This window comes from Propithecus coquereli, unplaced genomic scaffold (genome assembly GCF_000956105.1).
Source record: "Propithecus coquereli isolate 6110/MARCELLA unplaced genomic scaffold, Pcoq_1.0 Scaffold304, whole genome shotgun sequence".
Lineage (NCBI taxonomy): Eukaryota > Metazoa > Chordata > Mammalia > Primates > Indriidae > Propithecus > Propithecus coquereli.
Genome location: NW_012148664.1, coordinates 679,507 through 705,201, shown reverse-complemented (window position 1 = coordinate 705,201; position 25,695 = coordinate 679,507). Strand labels below are relative to the sequence as shown.

Sequence of the window (25,695 nt, the reverse complement as noted above, 5' to 3'; positions counted from 1 at the left end):
CCACTAGAGAGTGTCTGAGAGCCTTGTGACAAATGGGTGACGGCCCTAGAATAAATGGAATCCTAATCTTTACTTTTTTTTTCCCTCCTTATGTCCTGTCTCCCCTTTTTCTTCCTCGATCAAATAATCAGACTCTAATGAGAATATACCCATCCCGCAACAGGGCAGGTCTCTAATCAGGAAAGTGTCCTGTCTTTCCAGGAAGCCACCCTGCTACCCACCTCTGCCTCCTGCAAGACCACACCAGAGAGCTGGGCGCAAGATGAACCAGCACACTGTCGGCTCAAGATGCACCAGACCCTCCAACTGAACCCCGAGAGCCCGAAAATGTCTGCGTGCAGCGACTTTGTGGAGCACATCTGGAAGCCCGGGTCCTGCAAGAACTGCTTCTGCCTGCGGAGTGACCACCAGCTGGTGGCCAGCCATCCCCAGCCCCGAGCCGGCAGCCTGCCCCCTCCACCGCGCCTGCCCCCCAGGCCTGAGCACTGCCGCCTGGAAGATGAAGGTGTGAACAGCTCACCCTACTCCAAGCCCACCATCGCCGTGAAGCCCACCATGATGAGCTCCGAAGCCTCTGATGTGTGGACAGAGGCCAACCTCAGTGCCGAAGTCTCACAGGTGAGGCTGACTAACCCCTGTGGTATTTTCACAGGGGCTGTTCCTGTTGTAACACTTGGTGACTGGCAGCCAGCCAGGGAGGGCTGTTTTAGCAAGAATCCTGCAGGATGGCTTTCTTTCAGCATGCCCCGGGATTGCTCTTGCCAGACTGCTGGGATTTGCTGTAGCTGCCCTCCTTTCTCTCTGTCCCTTTTGGCTAAGAACCATTTATGCAGCCCCTCAACACTTCCTCCTGTGATTTGTGGAGACTGCATGGAGCAGATAAAAATGAAGCTTTTTTAAAAACAGTTTTAAAAAAATTTCCATCATAACTTTAAATACACACACAAGTAGCAATAACTGCATAATGAATCCTGTGCACCCAGTATCCTTCAACATGGACTTCCAACGGCCATCAACTTACGATCAATGTCGTTTCATCTCTTCCCCATCTACCTGCCCCTTCCCTGTGATTTCAGAGCAAACCCCAGATATCACATCATTTCAGTACATGTCTTTAAAAGACAAAATCTTTATAAAAATATAACCGCAGTACCATTATCGTGCTTAAAAATATTACCGATAATTTCTTAATATCATCCCATACCCAGCCAGTGTTCATATTTCCAATTTTTTTGAAGCTCAGATTTTACCCCCTTAGATTTAGAATCACTAAAGCAGTTGCATCCCTAGAGGCTAGACCATTCTGTTCATCCCATAGGTAACCCTTAGAAAGGTATAATTATTTAGATCAGTGGTCCCCAACCTTTTTGGCACCAGAGACTGGTTTCATGGAAGACAATTTTTTCATGAACTAGGGTGGGGGTAGGGGCGGTGGAGCTCTGTGGCTTGGACTGGTCTGCAGGCTGGGGGTTGGGGACCACAGATTTAGAGGACACGTAGCCTAGGGCTGCTGGCATCTGCTGCCTTCAGACACGTCTAGGAAGCTGTATGGCTAAGACATATTCTAGGAACTGCTTGCTTCCTGTTTGACCTCTTTGCCTGTTCTAGTTTTTCTCAACCAATGTGATGAGTGGCTCAGGAAGGCTGTGTGGGCATATGTGAAAACAGAGGCCAGTTTTAACTCAGGGGAGGAGGGACTCCCTCATTGAGGAGGGACATTTGTTGTGTTCACAGTGAGCTCAGTGTCCCCTTCGGGGCTGCTCCGCTGGCTACACCTATTCCCAGGCCATTCTGAACACCTTTAACTTTCACCCACGTGAGCCAGGGACTCTTCCAGAACCATCTGGGAGAGGAGCCAGAGGCAAGCCGTACTTTGAGGCTACTTCTAAACGTGGGGGTAGGGAGGACTTCAGAGGAGAAGGAGGAGGGAACAGTGACTTCCGAGTGATGGTAATGACCAGGACACCTCTCTATCCCGTCATAGCCCAACTAGTCCAGCCACTTGCACAGGCTGAGGTCACCGCCGCAACTGGGAGAAAGAGTGGCTCTTTGGCCTGACCTGAACCAAAGCCCAGAAAAAAGCAAGGAAGCCCTATCCACCCCTAGCCCTCCTGCCCTACCTAGCCCCACCACCCCCAAGGTGTTTTAGAAACCCTATGACTTTGATCTCTTCAGGAATGTTCTGTGACAGGGTCATCACAAAACCCACAAACACAAAGGAAAAATTAAACAAAACCCCAAATTCTATTTTCCATGCCTGTAGGAAAGCATATTCCACCTGGTAGTTGCAAGCGAGGGAGAAGGCAAAATGTTCTTTTTTAGAGTTGTTTTTTTCTTTTTCTACCTCGCAGACTTAAGCGAAAAGTGTTACAAACCACGGGTGGGAAGCGCAGCTCAGTCTCTGGCAAGACAAATGGCCCCGTGAGGGCCCCAGCCGTGATCACAGGCGTGGGGAGATCAGAGGGTGGGCGTGTGCGGCGCCTGCCCCGCACTACAGAAGACAGTCTCCGATGTCGTCGCCCTGCCCTCTCACTTTCTCTCTCTTGCTTTTTTCTCTGACAAGGTCTAATGTAAGTCTTTTCACCTTGGGGCTGTGCAGGTCATCTGGAGACAAGCCCCCGGCAAGCTCCCCCTCCCGAAGCAGGAGGACGTGCCCATAGTCTACCTGGGCAGTTTCCGCAGCGTGCAGAAGCCCGCTGGTCCCTCGGCCTCCGCCGACGGCAGCGCGCGCTGTCCCCCGGCCTATGCCATGGTCGGCCTGCACAACCTCGATGCCCGGGGGGAAAGGAGCATGGCCTTCCACCCAGTGAACTTCCCGGATGATAAGGGCAGGCGAGAAGATAAACCTTCAGTTCCCTACCAAGACCTGCCCTCCGCTCAGGAAAGCTTCCGCCAGAAACTGGCTGCTTTTGCTGGGACAACATCTGGCTGTCACAAGGGCCCCTCTCAGCCCTTACGGGAGTCGCTGCCCTCAGAGGATGACAGTGATCAAAGGTGCTCACCCTCCGGAGACAGCGAAGGCGGAGAGTACTGCTCCATCCTGGACTATTGCCCCGGGAGCCCCGTTGCCAAGGACGCCTCCCAGGCAGAGGGCCACCGGGGCAGACGTGGCGGAGGGGACTGCTCGCCGACATGCTGGGAACCGGGAACGTGTGCCCGGCCCGCTGAGGACAAGAAGAGGGTTCTGAGCTTCCCCAGGGAGTGCTGTAGCCAGGGCCAGCCTGCCAACCCAACCTGCTTGGGCCCCAAGAAGCCGTCTCTCACTTTGGAGGCTGCCACTTCTTCCGATGGCCTCTCCTGCGGCAGTGGCAGCAGCCGGGCCAGCAGCCCCTGTGCCCCCCACCTGGAGAGCGATTACTGCTCTCTCATGAAGGAACCCACGCCAGGGAAGCAGCAGGACGCTGGCTGCCACGGAGTGACCTCTAGCAGATGCCTTGGGCTGGCAGGAGAGCCCCCGCCCCCAGCCCACCCCAGGGAGGCTGCACAGCCTGAACCCATCTATGCTGAGAGCACCAAGAGGAAGAAGGCAGTTCCGGTGCCTTCTAGGCCACAGGCTAAAGCAGAACAAGCACCAGCTGCCCAGGCCCAGGGCCAGGGCCGTACAGGTAACAGCGTATGGTCTCAGAAAACAGCACCTGGCTGGGGCCGGGATAGCCCAGACCCAGCTCCCCAGGTGGCGACCACCATCACTGTCATGGCGGCCCACCCAGAGGAGGACCATCGGACCATCTACCTGAGCAGCCCGGACTCTGCGGTGGGGGTGCAGTGGCCACGCGGGCCTGTGAGCCAGGACTCCGAGGTGGGTCAAGAGGAGACTTCGGCTAGGCAAGGGCTGAGCTCCAGGGAAAGCCGTGCTCAGGATGCCAGCAGGAACACACCCAAGGGCAGGCCCGCCATTCCCCCCAAGCTGTCCAAGAGCAGCCCTGGAGGGTCCCCGGTGTCACCCTCTGCCTCCCCACTGGCTGACCTCAGTGAGGGGAGCTCTGGTGGTGGTGGTGGTGGCGTTGGGCCCCAGCCTGCATCCAGAGGCCCCACTGACCCTGCTTCTTCCTGCCGGACCAACGGTGACCCTGCCCGCTGTCCCCCGCCTGCTTCTGCCTCCTCCTCTTCCACCTTGGACCAGAGGCGGCCCAGGTTCCAGACGGGCACCTGGAGTCGTCAGTGCCGGATAGAGGAGGAGGAGGAGGTGGAGCAGGAATTGCTGAGTCAAAGCTGGGGAAGAGAGATGAAAAATGGCACCATGGACCATTCCCACTCCACAACCTGGCACCGTCTCCACCTCACTGACGGCTCCTCTGGGCAGAACAGTAAAGTGGGCACCGGGATGAGCAAATCGGCCTCTTTTGCCTTTGAGTTCCCCAAGGACAGAAGTGGGATTGAGACATTCTCACCTCCGCCCCCACCTCCAAAATCCAGGTGAGTATCCTGGTCTGTGTGCAACTCTGTTCGAAGGGCAAAGGGCTCTTCCACAAACCTTTGCCTTTGCTGTCTCTCCCAAAGGCCTTCAGGCCCAGGTTCCAGACCCCAGCGTCTGCCCCAGGGCCCTGGTGTCTTTATGTAAATTTCTGGGAGTCCCGGTGTAGCCCTGAGCTCATTGGTGCTCAGCAAACAAGCCTGCTTGGGATTGGCTATTTGGAATGAATCTTTCCAAGAAGCGCCCCCAAGCTGTCTCTCTTTTTTGGTGTCCATATTTTTATTATCTGGTACTTTTTATTTATTTATTTATTTGTTTATTTGTTTGTTTGTTTATTTTTGCCCCCATCTCTGGTGTCTTCAGCAGGCTTTGAAGGAAACCCCCCAAATTTTCATTTATTTAAACATGCAAAAGAGGGCAAAAGGCGGGTATGCTACAGAACTTGGGGAGACAAACAGGCAGTGCCAAATGTGTGCTCAGTGAATTATTTGTTACCAGTAAACGATGGTGCTTAGACCTTGGGACCAAAAGCAGAAAAGAGGAAGCTTTGTGAGTGGTTAGGAACCCTCAGATGTGGGTTTTTCAAGAAAAAATATATAGTTTCATGTTAGCATGCTGAAACTCACAGCTTTCTCCACTGCTGCACCTCTATCTCCTGCCAGTTTAAAGTACCTTTCAAAGGCTCAAGAAAAATAAATGCCTTTTTCTAAGCTATTGGGTGAGTTGTGCATGGAATTTAAATTCTGGGAAAAAAAAATTTCTCTGGATGAGAGCAAAACTGATTCCTATTAGGGAAAGGAGAAACCTGCTGTTTTTCAAAAAATGACAGTCCTTCCCAACAGACCTTCTCTAGTCATGTCATTTCAGCGGCTCTGTTTCAGCTAATGTGCCTCTAGGCTGATGTCAGAAACAAGGGAATTGACCACAGAGAGAAGCAGCCGTGACACTTAACTTTGAACATCAAGGCTTCTCAGGCGGTGATGTGATCTAACATGGGCTTGCTCCCGTGACCACTGCTTTGTTCTGGTATTGCATTGGCCACCCACCCTGTGGAATAGACATTTTCCAGGTCCTCAGGTGATTGTAGACTCTCTTTGTCTACAGTTTTAAATCCCAGAATGAATGGAGGCTTCAGCAACTAAGACAAGCTCCCGTTTATATGGTACTTACTATGGGACCAGGCATGCGTTTAAAGGCTCCAGACATATTAACTCATTTAATCCTCACAACAGTCCTAGGAGGTAGGAATTACCAGCCTCAATTTACAGATGACAGAAAAGAGGTAGACAGTGGAAATAACCTGCCTAAGGTTACAGCCAGACTTGGAAGCCAAGCTCCTAAGTCTGTGCTCCTGAACATGCAGGACATCAACAGGCACAAGAGTTGAGCAGGGCCTGGGAGAGAAGCATCAGCACTGCCTTTGTCTGCCTCTGTCCTGGGCAGCTTAGTGGAAAGTACAGGCTTTGGTTCTAGAAAACCAAGTTCTCGTCCATCTCTTTCACTTACTGGCCGAGCAACCTTGAGCTAGCCACTTGCTATGACTGAGTCTCCACGTTACTCTTCTCTAAAATGGGATGATAATAACACCTTGCTAGCACCCTGTTATTGAAAGGCTGTAATGAGATGCCAATGCAGAAGCCAATGCAGAGGTTAGTTATGATGTAGGCAAAAGCCACCTGAGCTGTTGATTATGACAATGACACCCACCCCCTCTGTCTGGAATGGCATGGCCCAGTCCCTATAGGAACACCACCTGAGCCTTGGAAAAGTAACTAAAACTTAATTCTTTGAGAATCATAGGGCTTGGAGAAATCCCAGCAACCATAGCAACATGACTCAGGTGGGTTTTAATTAGCATCTGGGTTGAGATCAGAATTTTTTGGCCCAGTTTGTTATGATAAAACCGTGAGATTATATACAGCTCAAACTAAGTAGGAATCTTGGAGGTTCTGGATTTCAGCTCTTGAAAAACAAACAGAACAAAAAACCCCAAAGTTCTTATTTTCGGGACTTTTGGGAAAAAAATCTAGGAAATATAATTAGCCTAAAAGAACACAGAAAAAAGAAAAGGGCATCTTGTACTACTTAAAATAAATCAAACTAGTATATATGTTCATTTGGGGATGCATTTTCATTTTTCAGACATTAACGACATTATCTTTCGCATCCTCACTTCTCTTCCCTGTAAGGATATAAGAGGGCAGTCTTGGAACTCTAGAGTGACTTTTAATTCTGGAACTCAGTACTTACTGAATGCCTCTGAGGAGGGTGCCAGGAACCCCAGAGTCTTCAAACCCAGCAGGCGAGGGTGTTGGTAAACCAGAGCGTTAGTGAGAACACAGCCCATAATCTATCCAGTACCAATCCCAGTACACACTGGTAATCATGGCAGGCCGATGTCAGTTTCCAAAATGGAAAAATGGGGAAGGTCTTCTAGCAACATACAAGGCCAACTTGATTTCTTCCTGTGGGCTCATCCATTCAGTGGATCCTAGTTCTGAGGATCAGCCTCATTAAGTGTGTTATATACACTCAGAACTCCAGAGAAAGGGGTTTGTTTCATGCAGGGCAGTGTTCCTTTTCACTTACACAGTGTGGCGACAGAGACAGATGCATCTGCTTTCTTGGGCAATTATGGAAGAACGGAGAATGATTTTCTGGTTTGCCTAGTGTCCTGTTTATCATCCTGTTTTACAAAACTCATTGACCTGGAGGAAAAAAAAAATAGATGTTAAGAATCACTTGGCTTTCCCATGATCCTGTTTTGAATGTTTGGCAGTAGCTTATCTGTCTGAGATATTGTCCTTTGTAATCTCCCGTTCATGTTCCTGAGAAACCTCTTGCTGTAATGCCACGTGGGACAGGCTCTCCATGCTCATTTTAGGTGCTGAACAGTCCTTCTCTGGAGGCGTTGAAGTGTGTGTCCAACCCTCCTCCTGGGCAGGTAAGGCAGGATCTGGGTCCTTCCTTACCTGTTGCTGCCAAGGCAACCTTCTCTACCTGCAAAGTCACACTTACTTAGCATGATGGACCCCACAGAGTCTCTGGGTCACCCCTGCCCCAATTTAGGGCATAATTATAAGAAGAGGACCAACCAACAAGTACTGCTGGTTAGGAAACAAAAATACTGCAGGAAAGAAGTGTGGATTCTTAGTTTGAGTGTCATGTTCAAGATTTAAGGCAGTTCGATGAGGACAGCAGTGTTGAGGGAAACAAGATGTGAAAGAACCACAGTTCATTCTGCCTTTTATTTCTTTGCATATGCAAACCTGGTTTTAGATGAGTTTTGAATAACAAAGTTAATTGAAGGAAAATCACCTGGTTAGTGCAGACAAGCGTTTCCCCAAAGAAATTCCAAATTAGGAGGCTAGGCCTGAACACAGGTGGGCTTGAGAATGACAGGTGAATAAGAAATAAGACAGGTTGATGTGGTTTCAGTGTCCAAATGGTCTTGGCCCTCGGTGAGACTAATCAAAAGGAAAGTTTCCCCAAGAAAGTGAGAGATGTTTTTGTTTTAAAGTTATCACTTGTGCTCATTTTCATTTGAACCCACTACTTACTAAATTCTCTCTTCCTCGGTGGGGAGGCTGGAAAGCAGATGTTAAGTCTGTCCTTGAGCTTTGACTCACTCTTAAATTCACCCGCTGTGTTGCTTCTTAGAAAGGTAGTGACAGTGTCATAAATAGAGTTCACTTCTGTGCACGAAAGTGGCCACTCGGCCACTTGAACCAAACTGACTTCATTATGTGGTCTTTCCTGTAACATACTCTCTCAGCATGAGCCCCAAGGATGGGCATAGAGTGAGTGACCTGGGTATTTCTCTCCAGACTCTCCTCCAATCCAATGAGAGCTCCAAATGCTTTCTTCTGGAGATACTTTCTGCTGTAGTGGATTGTAGCGGGGTGGCAACAGCTTACTAGGAAATCCCATAGTCTTGACGCATAATGGCCTTTTCTGTGCTGCATTTTGCAAATCTCAGTTGTATTAGGAAGCACTGTATGTAGAGAATCTTCTCTATGTTTAGCCTTTCGAACAAAGCTTAAGTAGGCTGGAGGTTGAGTTGGTCAGGGGAGAATGAATACTGGGCATACTTCAGCGGGAGAAATTGCTCCCCACACGGACACAGAGTTTGACAAACAGAACAAAGCACATGTGTCAACAATGTAAGTTTATGTTCTGTCTCATGCCAGGGGAAAATTCATAGTTGGCCTCTTCCCATGAGTTTGTGGCTGGGGCCTGGACACACGGGACATCCAATGATGCTATAAGCAGTGATTATTGAACTCGATTGCTAGCTTCCTTTTCTGTAATTTTTTTAAAAAATCACTGACTTGACAGCAGTATATATAAAACATTTAAGGTCTCTCTAATTCTGAGCATACATCCTTGACTCAGGCATTAGAAACTTTTTCTTTAATTTATCAGAGATTCGCTAATTGCCTACTTTTTATTGGGCTCTGTGCAAGGTGCTAAATAGCCAGTGGCTGGAGTTCTGTCCCTTCAGGATCCTGAGGGTTGAGTTGGTATGAATGAAATCGGATGTGCAATATGACCACTAAAGGCTCACCCCTGCCTTGATTCCCTGGTTCTCACAGGATCTGGATTCTCTGCAGATTTTGTCTTCTGTCCAGTAACACAAAGGTAAACTCAGCTCTGTGTCTGGGAGTAAGTAGTTATAATCTCCTCTAACTGTATTTTGACCTGATCCAAAATCAGGATGAGTACAGGCTTGTAAATAACCATTTTTTTTTTTTTTTAAATACACCAGATGCTCTTCGAAGGGAAAGAGCATGCTTAGCTGTCTGTATTTCCACAAGGTCCAGCTTGGTGCCTGGCACATAGTAGATGCTCAAGAAATACTTGTTAAGTAGACAGTTATAGGCAGAGGGAGAGAGCATGCCTTATTTCATTTTCCAGAAAAGCACCTAACTTCATGCTTTACACATAATAGGTGCTCAAGGAATGTTGAAGAAAGAAGCAAGTAGCTTTGACTACGAAGTCTCCTTCTGAGAGCAGATCTCCAGGTTGCTGCAGTACTGTGTTCCTGCCTCTGTTTTGGCAGTTAACAGTGTATCCTGCATTGGTTTAAAATGGGTCTATGTTGGCATCTCCTCAGGAAATTTAGAACTCCTGGGAGTGCAGGGACCATGTGTCATACATTCTTCCTCGATTTCCCCATAGTATACCTTAGCACAGAGCTTGCTATGTAGTAGGTAGTCAGTGAAGAATTATTCCTTAAAAAACTTAAAAAAAAAGAACAGGCCAGAGTGAACTACAGATTAAACAGTTCTTGGCCAGATTTTTTACTGACACCCATCATAATTCTGTGGCTATTGTCGCCTCGAGTTAAAGAAGCTGAGGTTAATAATTATTAGTGCTTCAAGGTGGGCAAACACCATGTGGGCACAATGTCCCCTTTCATGGATTAATTACTTTCCAATGATTGTACATTTCCCTCTTGCAACTGGGCTCTATTACTCTTCCTATTCTTTCTTTCTTTCTTTTTTTTTTTAGTTGAGCAAGTGTGTAGAGCCAGCCCTCTCTTACCACAAGAATGTTTCTTTCAGGTAGTAACCATTTAAACGCTTTTTTTTTTCCTACTAGGGAGGTGTAAGGAATTCTAGGGTGTGGTTTGGCTTCTTAGAGAATAGATTTTCCACGCTTTCTGAGCTGGGTTGGAAAACACAAGCTTAAGCTCTATGATCAAGCCTTCTCTGCCACAGGGACTTTGTCCTTAGAACGGCCAGCCTCCTTTTGATCCGCATAGTTGGTTGTGGAACTCACCAATTGGTGAGAAATTTTCTCTATTAGCGGCCCAAGGAAATTTTTTGTTGTTTTGAGATTGTTAATGTCTTCGCTTAAAGGACTTGCATATCTTTCTACCAGGGTTGGTAGACTAACTACAAAGAATACTTGGTGTCCCTTTCTGAAGCTGATAAGTTGCAGAGCCTTAATCCTCTGTGCCTAAATTGCTCATATATTTCTTTTTATTGACTTTTAGGCAGTTCCCTAAAAATATTGGGTGTGAAGAGTGTTCGTGCTGTTCCCACACAACCCTGTAAAATTCCCTGCTGCAATTAGCTTCCGTCCAATGCCTTGGATGGCTATTGTCTATGCTTCTGGCAGGCGAGTTTATATAAACAGCCTGACAAAGGGGAACTTCCAGGTTGAAGACTGCTTAAAAAAATCCTTTTTTACTCAGCTATTTCGTTCTCCAGTTAATTTTAGCATCTATCACTATCAAATGATCTCCCCAACTTCCTGGTAAGTTTGGTTTTTAGCCATTTCATACCTATTTATGCATGTGTTACAAAAATTTTTCTAAAGTCTAAAACCTAGGCAAATAGTTGGTGCTGAAATCACTACACGTTTCTGAGTTGTAGAAAGCCCTTCAGAATGGTTCCTGCTTTTTGGGAACTGATATGGTAAGTCAAAATTAGTGAGAATAAAAATACATTGGATAAATACAAGAATAGTTGAGTCAAATTGACATATTAGGAAGTAATATGACCTTGACGATCAGGAAGGAAGGGAAGGAGAGTCATTGGAATTTTAAAATCAGTCAGCATGAAGGCATCACTTAAAATAATTCTTATTAAGATGTGCAGATCAAAAGGAAGGTAAGATTTTATGACCGCATATTCTCAAACCATGCAGACTTTTGGGTTGCATTCTCCATTACAATTCTGATCAATTGGTGTGGTGGTTCGGAGCTCCATGCAGGAGCCCATCCCGCAGGAAAGCATACTGTAAGTGATTAGTACTGTCTGCAGGTTGTGCAGAATGGGGAGTACAGACACATGTGCTGGATATTTGCCAGTATGGATTTAAGATCTAAAATTTACCATGTAAAATGCAAATTTTCTGGTGGTCAATAACCATTTCCCTTATGAATTTAAGAGTTTAAGAATTCCTATACCTTTGAGTGGTGGAAGGACTCTGTGGTCTGTCTAGTCCAGTGACCTTAAGCTGAGTGTTTGACAGGAGGTGACCATGCGTATTCAAATACAGTGTCCAATTTCAGACTGCAGTGCCAAAATGTCTTGTTTCCTCTTAGTGATTATGAATATTCCATGAATTTTAACCTTTTTGGAACTCTATATTTTAGTAAATAACAGTTATCATGAAATTTATTACCCATTATTTATTATTTTCCTTTACAGACTTTCCATTTACATGTTTTGTCCTTAAATCTTGTTAAGCAATGTAGGTTCACTTAGCATTATCCTCTTTGGCTTGTTGCATTGATTTTCTGTATCCAAGATTGGGGGTGACGTGGTAGGTGTAGGTGGGTCAAATCTTTTGGAGAGATAGTTTGAGAATGGAAATTAAGGGATATAATAGAAATTTAAATTGGGGACATGAAAACAAAACTATTGCTTTCATAATAACCAGTGCATATAGTTTTTCTGAACCTTCTTGACTGGTGATAAGATAGACCATCTTTTGTTTTTTTAGAGATGTTCAATGAGGAACAGGGCATATCCTCCTAGGAGAAAATAGAAGAAAACCAGGATAGAGATATTTGCCCATCTGTCATATTTACTTGGTAACCGTCCTTCAAATCTCTCAAAATGCCTTCCCTACATTCATGTCATCTTCAAAACTTGAAACAGAGAAATTGTCTGTACAGTAAGTCCTATACCAAGACCTTTGATCTCAATGCTCTCAGTGCTTGTCTGTGTTTTCTGCAAAAATGCAGAAGCCTGGGAAAGATAGTGAGTGCCTTGCATGTAGAACAGACCAGACCCTTACAGTTCAGGGTCTGACACTTCCTTTATCTTGACATCCATTTGATCACTAAACATCGAGGACTTGGTGTAGGTGGAGCCATTACCATACGCTGGTGGGAGAAGTACAGATGGCTTATTTTTATAGATGATTCTTGCAAGCTGGTTAACCATATTAAAAAAACAACAACATTGAAACCTTACCTTATACCATACATGAAAGTGGACTGCAGATGGAATATGTGATCTGAATATGAAAGATAACACCAAAAAGCTAATTTTAAAACATTCACCAAATTTTAAGATCCTAAAAGTGTAAACCGGAAAATGATGAATTTTACCTCATCACATTAAGAATTTCTGTTGAACTGGGAATGCCAGAGGCAGTTAATAAATGAGTGAGAGGTTGAAGATAGTGTATAAAAGACTGACAAGGGATTAATATATACAGTAATCTTATAAATCAACCAGAACAGGATAGGGAAACTGGTAGCAAAATGAGCAAAAGTTATGGATAGGCAGTTAACAAAAGGGAAAACCTAAATGCATGACAAGAATTCGAAGAGCTATTTAACCTCATTCATAATTAGAGAAATGTAAATTTAAGGAAGAGTAAGAAAGCATGTTATGTCCATCAGATTGATGAAAATTACAAAGTTGGATTATACCAAATTTGGACAAAGATACAAGAAAACAGCTGTTAAATTAAGCATAAGAATACATCATGTTCGCAACCTTCCTTTCTGAGTATATACATTGGAGAAATACACACACAGGTTATTAATCCCTTATCGTATATGTGGTTTATAAATATTTTTACCAAGTTCAGAGTTTTACTAATTTTTTTTTGATTATTTCCTTTGCTGTGCAGAAACTTTTCAGTTTGATGTAGTCCCATTTATTTATATTTGCTTGTAACCTGAGCTTTTGTTTTGATATCCAAAAAATCATTGTCAAGTCCAATGTCAAAGAGCTTTTCCCCTATGTTCTGTTCTGGGAATTTCGTGGTTTCAGGATTTACATTTAGATCTTTTATCCATTTTGAGTTGATTTTTGTGTACGGTGTAAGATAAGGGTCCAATTTCTTTCTTTTGCATATGGAAATCCAGTTTTCTCAGCACCATTTATTGAAGAGACCGTCCTTTTCTCATTGTGTCCCCTTGATGCTCTTGTCAAAAATCAGTTAACATATATGTTTGGATTGATTTCTGAGCTCTCTATTCTGTTCCATTGGTCTTTGTTTTATGCCACTACCATACTGTTTTGATTAGTACAGCTTTGTAATATAATTTTAAATCAGGAAGTGTGATGACTCCAACTTTTTCCTTCTCAGTATTGCTTTGGCTATTGGGGTTTTTTTGTGTGTGTGTGTGGTTCTATATGAATTTTAGGATTGTTTTCTCTATTTCTATGAAGAATGCTGTTGGAATTTTGATAGGGATTGTATTAAATCTGTATATTGCTTTGGGTGGTGTGGACATTTTAACAATATTATTTCTTCTGATCCATGAACATGGGATATCTTTCCATTTATTTGTGTCTTCTTCAATCTGTTTCATCAATGTTTTATAGTTTTCAGTGTATAAATCTTTCACCTCCTTGGTTAAATTTATTCCTAATCATTATATTTTTTGATGCTATCCTAAATTGGATTGTTTTCTTGATTTCTTTTTCAGCTAGGTCATTATTTCTGTATACAAATGCTACTGATTTTTGTATGTTGATTTTGTATCTTGTACATTTACTGAATTCATTTATTAGTTCTAACAGGGGGTTTTTTGATGGAAATTTTGGGGATTTCTACATACAGGATCATGCCATCTGCAATAGAGATCATTTTACTTCTTCTTTTTTGATTTGGATGCCTTTTATTTCTTTTTCTTGTCTCATTGCTTTTTAGTAGTACCGCCAGTACTATGTTGAATAGAAATGGCAAGAGTGGGCATCCTTGCCTTATATTGAATCTTAGTGGAAAAGTTTTCAGTTGTTCCCTGTTGATTATGATGTTAGCTGTGGGTTTTTCATAAATGTCTATTATGTTGAGGAGCTTTCCTTCTATACCCAAACTGTTAAGAGTTTTTATCAAGAAAGGATGCTGCACTTTGTCAAATGCTTTTTCTCTGTCAAGATGTGGTTTTATCTTTCACTCTGTTAATGTGATGTATCACAATGATGGATTCACATATGTTAAACAAGCTTTATGTGCCAGGGATAAATCCCACTTGGTCAGGATGTATAATCTTCTTAATGTGTTGTTGAATTGGATTTGCTAATATTTTATTGAGGATTGTATCTATATTCATCAGAAACAATGGCCTATACTTTCTTGTGTTGTTATTGTCTGGCTTAGGTGTTTGGGAGTATTACCTCTAGCTGTATTTTGTGGAAGATTTTAAGATGTATTGGTAATAATTCTTCTTTTAATGTTTGGTAGAATTCAGCCACAGAGCCATCTGGTCCTGGGGTTTTCTTTGTTGGAAGGTTTTTAATTACTTCTTCAATCTCTTTATTTGTTATTGGTCTGTTTCAAGCTTTCTGTTTCTTCCTGATTCAATATTGAATTTAGGAATTTATCCATTTTTTATGTGTTGTCCAATTTGTTGGCATATAATTGTTCATAATAGTCTCTTATGATCATTTTTATTTCTGATGCATCTGTTATAATGTCTGTACTTTCATTTCTGATTTTATTTATTTGAGTCTTCTCTCTTTTTTTCTCAGGCTAGGTAGGTGTTTGTTGATTTTGTTCATTTTTTCAAAGAACCAATTCTTGGTTTTATTGATTTTTTTTTTTCCCCTATGTCTTTTGTGTGTTTTTTTTAGCCACGGGTGACCCACCTGTCAGAGCAGCCAGGGCCTGGGTTGCTTTTGTGTTCTTTATTTGATTTATTTCTTTTCTGATTTTAATTATTTCTTTCCTTCTGCTGACTCTGTTATTTTTCTAGCTCCTTGAGACATAATATTAAGCTGTTTATTTGAGGTCTTTCTTCTTTTTTAATACAGGCATTTATTGCTATAAGCTTGCCTCTTAGAACTGCTTTTACTGCATCCCATACATTTTGATATGTTGTGTTCCCATTGTCATTTGCTATTTTTTGATTTCTTCTTTGACCTATTGGTTGTTCAGAAACAAGTTTAATTTCCAAAGAATTGTGAATTTTCTGGATTCCTCTCATTACTGAGTTCTACTTTCATACCATTGTGGTTGGATAAAATACTAGATATGATTTCAACTTTCATAAATTTGTTAAGACTTATTTTATGGGATAACATATGGTCTTTCCTGGAGAATGTTCCTGGAGAATGTATGTTCTGCTGCTATTGGATGGAAAGTTCTATATATTAATATGTCTATTGAGTCCATTTGGGCTAGAGTACAATTCAAGTCCAGTATTTCCCTGTTAATTTTCTGTCTGGCTAATATGGCCATTGTTGAAAGTGGGGTATTGAAGTCCTCTACTATTATTATATTGCTCTGTATTTCTCCCTTCATGTCCATTAATATTTGCTTTAAATATTTAGAAGCTCTGATGTTGGGTGCACTATATTTACATTTATTATGTCCTTTTTATAAATTGACCCCTTTATTATTAAATAATGACCTTCTTTTTCTCTTGTAATAGTTTTTTATTTGTAGTCCATTTTATCTGATATAAATATAGCTACCTCTGCTCTCTCTTGGTTACTATTTGCCTAGAATATCTTCTCTCATCCCTTCACCTTCAGCCTATGTGTGTCCTTACAGCTAAAGTTGGTCTCTTGTAAGCAGCCACAATATCTTTTTTAAAGGTGAATGCAAAATATATAACAAATATACACGTATACCAAATATAGTATGCATACCTACAAGTAAGATTTTGGGAAAGGAGAGAATTAGAGTAGAAATGATGATGAAGGGAAAAATTAAAATAACACAGACCAATGTGAAAATGTGTCGTTAATTAGGCATGTGATTATCTTACCTCTTTACACTTGAAGTAAGTACAACAGGAAGAGAAACTGAGTCAGGAGAGATAGAGGACTTAGTTGAGATAGGTGAGTGTGGCGATTAAGAAGATGAATAAAAGTGATGAACGTTTGGAGCAAGAACAAGCATTGCTGCCAGTGAGCCCAGACTGCATGGTTTGTGCTTTCCTAGAGAAGCACTGGGCTGCCTGGTGCAGGAATGGCAGGTGTTTGGGGTTATCCAGGTTGGGGGAGTTCCAGCTAAAGCTGAAGACTAAAAGATGAAGCTGCTGATTTGCAGGTAAGAGAATGAAAAACTAACTGACCGAGGAGTAGGGAGAGGACCTATGAGGACATCTGGTCCTTCTGGGTAACAGACTAGACCAGCATGAGGAATGAGGAAGTAGCTCATCCTAGCAGCTTTGTTCCAAACAGCTTGCCAAGCTGGGAGGGTAGAAATGAAGTCTAGTATAAATACACACTGATTTCTTAAGTCAAACATTTCAGCTCAGAAGCTGAGTCAACAAAATGAACTTGAAAGACTCACCGAATCAAGAAAAGGAGGGTCTGAGAATTCTGAGAGCAGGGTTGCCAAAACCAATAGTCCAGAAACCAAAAGATTATGGTCAGCCACAGTTGATCATGGTGGATGGATTCCAATAGGAAAAGATCAGGAGCAGAACCACAGTGACTCCCGAGTTGGAAACAATTCACTACTATTTTGGTTTAGTCAACGAGCAGAGGTTTGTGTGCGCTGGGGATGAGGAGGTGGTGTGGAGGGAGGAGTTGTCTTAGGATGCTAAAGGTACATGGGAGATTCTTTTTTGCAAGAGGAAGGCAGGCTGATGTCATAAAACGGGTTGTAGGTTTTCATATAATGAAAGTGAAGTGCTAAAGCTAAGCAACTTGATTAGCTGTGGAGTGTTTCAGCCGCTGGATCTGAGGCTGTGCTATAAATTATCAAGCTCTCGCACGTGCACATTCAAAATGAGCTCTGGTGGATGGGTAAATGAACTCTTTTTGGTTATTTTAAAATAATGCATGTCCTCAAAGCATCAGCCTGCTTATCTTTCTTTGGGGATTTTTTAAATGTTGTAGTAAAAGAAGAGGCATTGAGGTAGGGTAAAATATTTACCATCTGATGGTTTCAAAAAGAATTATGAAATTCTTTTTGGAATTCTACTGGGAGCTGCTGAAGTCATCTCTCTGTATCCATCCATCCATCCATCTTTGTATTTAACCAGCACTTTCTGTGTATGCTGTTTTTAGCACGTCGTAAATATTAACTCGTTGAATCTTTCTAACAACCCTGTGAGATCTGCATTTTATAGATAGGAAGTAGAAACAGCGAGAGATTTAGTGCCTTTTCTGAGACACATGGCCAGTAAGCAGTGGAGCCAGGACTGGAATCCAGGCAGTGGAGCCCCAGTGTTCACACTGTTAACCACCATAGCACTGGCCTTCCGGGGCGACTGAAATCCATCCAGGAAGTTACTCAAGTGCCGGCATAGCTGTTCTTTCCAAAGTCTCCAGAGCGCCCTGCCTCACTGCTTGCCTGTGGATTGCAGTTGCTCTGTCTTCAGTTCCAATTTGTTCTTCTTTTTTTCATTTCCTTCTCTTCCCATCTGCTCTTCTCGTGTGAACAGATGTAAGAGCTTCCTTCTTGGCTTTCCAGGCTATGGGTTGGAGACTTGTTATTCTCAGGTGATCATATTGGAGATGAAAGTGTAGGGGACAGGTGACGGGGTCAAACTGCTGAGTACTTCAACACTCTTATCTGCCCCTCCAAAGTTCCATCTCCCTGCCTTCAGCCTCCATCTCCCTGCCTTCAACCTCCGCAAACACCTGGATAGTCCCAAACATCTGCCATCCTCACCTCCTGCACCAGGCAGCCCAGTGCTTCTCTGGGAAAGTCCACAACCATGCAGGCTGGGGCCACAAGTAAAAGATTTTGCTTTTCTGAGACCTGAATGGTCATTTAAAAATACATTAAAAATATATTTGTATCTCTGAATGCCAAAGTGGATCTGTATATAGTCAGGGTAAATGCCTGTAAATTTCCACTTGACCAACTTAAGCACTTTTATCCTTGACTAAAACCAACTAGTAACCCGAAAGTGTGTGTGTGTGTGTGTGTGCATCTTTTAACATAACTATGGCTTTATTCCTGTGTTTAAATGATTTGCACTGTTAAATTTGTAGAGCCCCAGAAGAATCACTAGTGCATTAACTGCAAATGCAAATTAATAGGCCTGCACCATGGGGACCACAGAGGTCATCTGACCACAGGTGAAACTAGTGTTCTATATTTATACGTGCTAATAAATCAGTGGGGGAAACACACCCCCGAGCAGACTGGCCCTGGCAGTTTTTGCAGGTGGCACTTAGGCACTTGTAAAATAACTTCCTTAGCATCATCATCAAAAAGCACCAAAGATAAAAATAAAAAATAAAAACCTTTCCAGCTTAGTTATCTGCCTTTCTCATCCCATCTTTTGGGGGAGAAAAACCCGTTTAAAAATTGCAAGACTTTTGCAAATTCAGGATATTTTAGGACTGCTGTATTTTGTGAATATGAAAAAGGTTCAGCTATTGAATCAAGTAATCCTGATGGTTATTCGCTGCTCTGTGTTCCTGCCTTTTGCAAATTTTGCTGGGCAAGTGTAATTCTTTCTTAAAGGAAACATTTATTCTCCCAGATGCCACGGAGGTATTTAAATAGAGGCAGATAAACTATCAAAAAGTGTTTAATAATTACTCTGTGTTCCAGCACGTCCCAACTGTGACACAGCTCTCCAGCCGTTTATAATTCTGGAGGTGGTAACAAGCCTATTTCACATGAAACAATTAGAATAATCTAACCAGGATTATAACCAAATGCTCAGTGATGTGATTCACACCCAGTTCAGTGTGAGTTCCAGAAGGATGAGACAGGTCAGAGAAGACCTGAAATAGTTTGGGCAGAATTTGTAGGTAAGTGAAACCGATGCTGGGTCTTAAGGATAGGAAAGGTTTGAAGGGAAGAGAGGAGTGTTTCCTCTGAGCCAGGTGTGGGGGAGAGTGAGGAACACTTTGGTGCTTTGGGAGCAATCGAAAGGCGAAGATGAACTTTCTTGGAGCAAAGGATTAGTGAAGGGAAGTAGTAGTATTAACAAAAATGGTTCTCCTTTTTTTGTTTTTTCAGACCAGAAATCTAGGAATGTGTTCTAATGTATAGACAGTGGAGGAAATATTTGAAATGGAGATTGTCAAAGAAAATCTGAGATATGTGTTTCTGTTACCATGGAGGACCCAAGTTGATCCAATATGGTGGCCAACATAGAGAATCCTTGTGGGAGCCCACGTATGATTTTTTTTTTTTGAGACAGAGTCTCGCTCCGTTGCCCAGGCTAGAGTGCCATGGCATCAGCCTAGCTTACAGGAACCTCAAACTCCTGGGCTCAAGCAATCCTCCTGCCTCAGCTTCCTGAGTAGCTGGAACTACAGGCATACACCACCACGCCTGACTAATTTTTTCTATTTTTAATTGCCCAGCTAATTTTTTCTATTTTTTTTAGTAGAGATGGGTCTCGCTCTTGCTCAGACTGGTCTCAAACTCCTGACCTCAAGCAATCCTCCCGCCTCGGCCTCCCAGAGTCCTAGGATTACAGGCATTAGCCACCACGCCTGGCCTCCATCCAGGATTTGACAGGGTCCACCAGTGTTCTGAGAGCAGTATTTTGAAAATTTTGAATCAGGGTCGTCTACCCCAAGGTCGCAAATCTTTTCTGGAGATGTGTATCAAATCCTTTCTAGAGGAGCTTGATAAATATCTCTCTTCCAGGTTGTAGGTTCGTTGAAGCACAGAGACTGTGCAGCTCTGCTCAGCGTTGCATCCGCAACACCTAACACAGCGCTGGGCACAGAGTAGGCAGTCCCTGATTAACGCTGAAAAACCTGAGAATGGTATTCAGGATAGATGAGACAGAGCACGCACTGCAGGTAACACAGGCATAAGTTAAAAAGGGTGTTCTTACTCGCCAACCAAACGTGGCTACATAGTAGGGAATAAATGGGGAGAAACTGAATGTTTTTGGAGCAGATTTGAATTGCTTCTAATCATGGAGCCCAATAAGACAATTGGAGATTGAAAGCCGCAAGTCAGAGAGGCAGAGCCGTCCCTGTTTTCCTGTGCTTTTGCAGGAAGTGCATTTTATAGAAAAGTCAAAGAGGAACTGAGGGGAAACGGAGAGCTCTGAGCTGGTGAATTCTGAGCAGCCCGGGGAGCCACTCCGGCTGCCTCTGAAGCTGGCCCTTTACCCCCAGGGGCTGCTCCATGGGACCCTGAAGTCACTGGCCCAGCCTGTCACAGGGCCCTGGGATGAGGACGGCACCACGGGCCAGAATCTAGGATGGTAAGAGGTTCTCATTCTCTCATTGAGGTATCCGTTGATTGTTTGAGTCTAAAACAAGTCGTTTCACTTCTCCTTCGTAATTAAAAAAAGGTGTGTAGAATTTTTTTAACTCGTTTGTACTTTCAGAGCGTTCATTTTATTCTTTAAAACTTTTCTTTAGGTCTTCTCCAAATCATCCCTAAACTCAGTAGTCAATCTGACCAATCCCGAGACTTGCTGGTGCGAATGTGTGCTGGAGTTCAGGGAGCGGGTCTCAAACTGCATGCGAGCGTTATTGGGGTTTTCAAATGTTCAGCTCCAGACGCAAAAAAAAAAAAAAAGCTCTCAGCCAAATGTATGTGAACCCTTGAACAAAAGTCAGGGCAGTGAGAATGAAAACTGACCTCAGTCACACTTGGAATTGTGCTGTCGCATGGGGATTCTAGCGGCCATGTGGAGTCTGAGGTATGCTCTCTGTCGCACACAGGGACCCGGCATCCGTTAGGGGTTGTGGACATTCTGCAAGCTCTGGGGGTATTTTTAGATGAAGCTTGTTCCTATGAATGAGGAAGTCTGGCAGATGGTTCTTCCGGCTAGATTCTTTTTTCCCAGCTTTTCACCAACAGAGTATGGAGACCACTCTGGCAAGCCCTCCCTGTCTAAGGACAATGGGGGGAAAAGCCATTCTCAAAGCACTGGGGAGCAGCTACAGGGCTGAGTCTCTGATGACGCTGCGCCACTGGCCCATGCATTTCACCCTGCCCTCCTGCGACTGTGTATAATCAACAGTGGGAGGCAGGAAAGGAAGTCTGAGCAAGAACAAGTCGTTTTTTATCACACTGAGTGAGCAAAGACATCTGTGGAGGCCATACCCCCGCTGTAGCTGATAAGAATGTTATTCACCAACCAAAGAGGAAAGACCAGAGTATGTGGTTTTTGTGCATTGAAGCCACTTCCTTAAACTACATGACACCAGATTTCATTTTAGATGGTTTGCACCGGTTTTATAAAAGACAAATCAAATTATCCTTAATGAGGGGAAAGGGCCTTTTATAAAAATAAGTATAGTCTTGCTATGCATTGTTGAGTGCACTCATATTGTCATTTGGCTGCACATCTGACGGAACGGTCCATTAGGGCTCAGAAAAGTCACCTTGGGAATATTAAGCCTTTTTTCCAGGGATCCTTAAGAAGTCTATTGCACACACAGTCTGAAGACACAAAACAACTTGATTGTTAAGACTCTGCTTTGATGACAAGCTTCCCTTTCATTTTGAAATTTGATGTGGTTTTGCTCATTCTCTAATTAAAGTAGCAATTCTCAAAGAGTGCAGATTGTGCAGGTTTCCAGGGTGGAAGCTTTTTGTTGTAGTTCGTGTGAAAGAGTCATCAGTCCTAAGATGTTGCTGTTAAGACAAAGGGGTCACCCAAGTGTGTATCAGAAAGCATGTTCCCTCGCCATTTATAACTGAGCATTCCAAATGCCTGTTGGGTTTTAGCTACCTGGTGGGAATCCTGGACTTCCTGAGCTTTTCCAGTGGAGAAGCAGCAGTTATATCTCCAGAAGCCATGAAAATTCCACTTGGGGATTGGATACTAAGATTTACCAACGTCTGCTTTTGGAGGCCCCGTGCCTTCCCAACACACACACACACACACACACACACACACACACACACACCGGAGAATTTATCCTGTAATCATAGATAGACTGATTTTGTCTGCATTCACTTGGTGCAGAGTCTTCACCCCTGTGACTTCTTCCCTTAAAGTCTGAAGAATTAACCCCGAAGTCTTAGAAGAGTTGTTGGGTCTGTAAGCAACGTTTTCTATCCACAAGGCTATTCTGAGGATGCCTGTTCCCACTGTGGGGCCTGCTGGAAATCCCATCCTGCTATTGTGTGTTCCTCGTCTCTCAGGCACAACAACAGTTCAATAGGAGTGGCCATCCCTGGGTCATTCAGGTGCAGGTGATTTTCTTTCCTGCTAGAAATGTTCATTTTGAATGCATCAAATATTTCAAGTATACAATGAAGTTCAAAGAATAACTGACACGCAGGTGTCCCCCTGAGATTTTTCAAATATTAACATGTTGGCATTTGTTTTGGATTTTTAAAAAATAAAATACTACTGCTATGGTGGGAGATCACTCCCCATCCAATTCCCATTTCAATTTCCCATTGCTACCCAGAGGAATCACTGTCTTGAAGTTGTTGAGGATCATCTACATTTTATTATGGGATCTATAGAATATATAGAGTTATGTTTTAAAAATGTATATAAATGGTATCGCACTGTACTTGAGTCTTTTGTAAATACTTTTAATACTCAGTATTTCAAGAAATTTTTTCGTATTGGTACATTAAAATCCAGTTCATTTATTTTTGACTGCTATAAAGTATTCTATTATAAGACTGTATCGCAATTCATCCATTCCTTTTTTTTTCTTTTTTGTTTTTGTTTTGAGACAGAGTCTTGCTCTGTTGCCTGGGCTAGAGTGCAGTGGTGTCATCATAGTTCACTGCAACCTCAAACTCCTGGGCTTAAGAGATCCTCCTGCCTCAGCCTCCCAAGTATCTGATAGTACAGGTGCACGCCATGACACCCAGCTAATTTTTCTGTTTTTGGTAGAGACAGGGTCTTGCTTTTGCTCAGGCTGGTCTCCAACTCCTGACCTCAAGTGATCCTCCTGCCTCAGCCTCCCAGGAGTGCTAGGATTGTAGGTGTGAGCCATGGCACCTGGCCTATCCATTCCTTTATTGATGGATGGTTGGATTGTTTACAATTTTATTTCTGGTGTTCGTAACACTGTGAACACCCCGTCCACGCATGAAGGTTCCTCTAGATCTGTGCTGTACAGTACAGTAGCTGCTAGCTCAAGGTGTGCTTAGTCTGCATTTCGATGTGCTGTAGATGTAAAACGCGTACCAGATTTTAAAGACTGAGAATGAAAAAAAATATAAAATATCTCATAAATTTTTATATTGATTACAGGTTAAAATGACAATATTTTGAACATATGGTGTTAACATATATTACTAAAATTAATTTTATCTATTTCTTTTACATTTCCTGATGTGGCTACTAGAAAAAGTAAAATTGCGTATATAGCTTGCATTATATTTCTGTCGGACAAGGTTGTTCTAGAGCAGGCATCTATAACCCATTACCTGCAGGCTGGCCATCTGTTTTTGTAAATAAAGTTTTATTGGAAAACATGCCCATTCATTTATATATTGTCTGTGGCTGCTTCCCTGCTACAACAGCAGAACTGAGGAGTTGCAAGAGAGTCTGTATGGCCCATTAGCCTAAAATAATTACCATCTGACCTTTTAAAAAAAGTTTTCCTGCTGCTATTCTACAGTAGTAATTTTTAACCTTTTCTTTTCAACCATGACCCGCAATAAGAAATATATTTAATATCTGATCCAACACACACACACACACACACACATCTGAAACAAAAGTTTTACAAAACAAAATTTTACAAATCCTTACTATGTATTTTCATATTCTCTGGTCTGCATTGTTTTGTAAAAATAAAGTACTGGTCAATCACTGCTGTGACCCATTAAAATGACGTAGCCATTCATTCAGTACTAGTGATTTGAATGACATCACTCAAGAATGTATACCCAAAAATGGAGAGACTGGGTTATAGGAATGTGCATATTTAATTTATAAGATGCATCAAATTGTTATCCTATGTGTTTGTATGTGTGCATATGTGTGTTTACCAGTCTACAGTTCCACAGTGTAAGAAAGTTCCCCTTTTCCCATATCCTTAACAATACCTGATTTTGCCGGTCTAATCTGATCTGTCGGGCACGAAATGAAATCTTGTTTTATTTATAATGCAATTATTAGTAAGTTTGATCATCTTTTCATGCGTTGACTGACCTTTCATGTTTCTTTTTTTTGTGAGTTGCCTGTTCATTTCCATTGCTCTTTTTCAAATGGGATCATGTATCTGTTTCTTAGATTTATAGGCATTCTTCTTATATTCTGGATACCAATATTTTATCAGTTATGTGGGTTGCAAAGATGTGAGTTGCCCACTCCAAGGCTTGTATTTTTCACTTTCTTTATGGTGCCTTTTGTTTTATCAGACAGAAGTTTTAAATTTTAAAGTAGTGAAATTTATCTATCTTTTATATTTCTATTTTTTAAGCTCTTATTTAAGAGTTTAAATCCTTCCTTACCCCCACATTCACAAAGATTTTCTCTAATATTTTCTTCTAGCATTTAAAATTTGGTGTTTTTTTTTTTTTTATTTTCCATCACGAAAAAACTATAGGGTGAGATATAGCTCTACTTTTGTCTCTTCTTCTTCCGTAAATAGCTACTGCGAATACCACGAATTGGTGTGGCCACCCTCCCATCAGTGTAATGCTACCTTTGTCACATAGCAAGTTCCTGTGTACAGGGTCTGTTTCTTAGATCTCTGTCCTCAAAATATTGGTCCTAGATTTATCAGAACCAAACCTTCACTGATCACACTTATATAGTAACTGGGCCTCTGTTGTTTCATAGGCAAAGTTTAGCAATCTTTCAGGGAACACATCATGCATATCTTATAAAAACCACATGAGATAATTGAAAAAGAGAGAAGGTTACTCAATTCATTTTGTGTTTCTAATTTAACCTTTATGTCAAAACTGGACAAGGATGGGACAAGAAAGAAAAATTATAGGCTAGCCTCTCTTTGAATGTAAATATAAAAATCCTAAATTAAACATTAGTAAAAATGAATCTAGCAATGTGTAGTAAAATAAGTATATGCGAAGTATGTAGGCATGTTTAATTCAAGAAAAGTCATTAACATAACTCATCGTGTTAACAAAATAAAGGAGAAAAATGATATGATTTTTCCCATAGATATAAAAAAAGCATTTGAGAAAATCTAAAAACTGCAAATGATTTAAAAATAGAAAACTCTTAGAAAACTTGGAATGGAAACAAACTTGTTTAACCTAATAAAGAGCATCTACCAAAACCTACAGCAAACACACACTTAGTATTGACACATTCCTTTTACTGCTCTGATACTGAGTTTCCTCTGTATTTGGCACCTGAGAATTTTTCTTTCTTTCAAGCTTGGCTGTTACTTTAAATAATTGTGTGTGTGTATACGTATGTATATGAATATATATATATATATGCTGTTCACATATACATATATTTATGGTTTTTTTGTTTTTTCTATTTATATACATTTCATTGATTGTTTTGT

At 42.3% G+C, this 25,695-nt stretch overlaps 1 protein-coding gene across 1 annotated transcript in view; it reads left to right on the top strand.

Moving 5' to 3' along the window:
- The first annotated feature begins 208 nt into the window (after positions 1 to 208).
- LOC105814736 (tyrosine-protein kinase SgK223) overlaps positions 209 to 25,695 on the top strand; it is a 92,126-nt gene continuing 66,639 nt past the window's right edge. The window contains exons 1-2 of the mRNA XM_012649819.1: positions 209 to 618; positions 2,600 to 4,416. Of these exons, the coding sequence (XP_012505273.1) occupies positions 289 to 618; positions 2,600 to 4,416 (2,147 nt within the window). The 5' untranslated portion in view covers positions 209 to 288. The remainder of the gene's footprint in view (positions 619 to 2,599; positions 4,417 to 25,695) is intronic.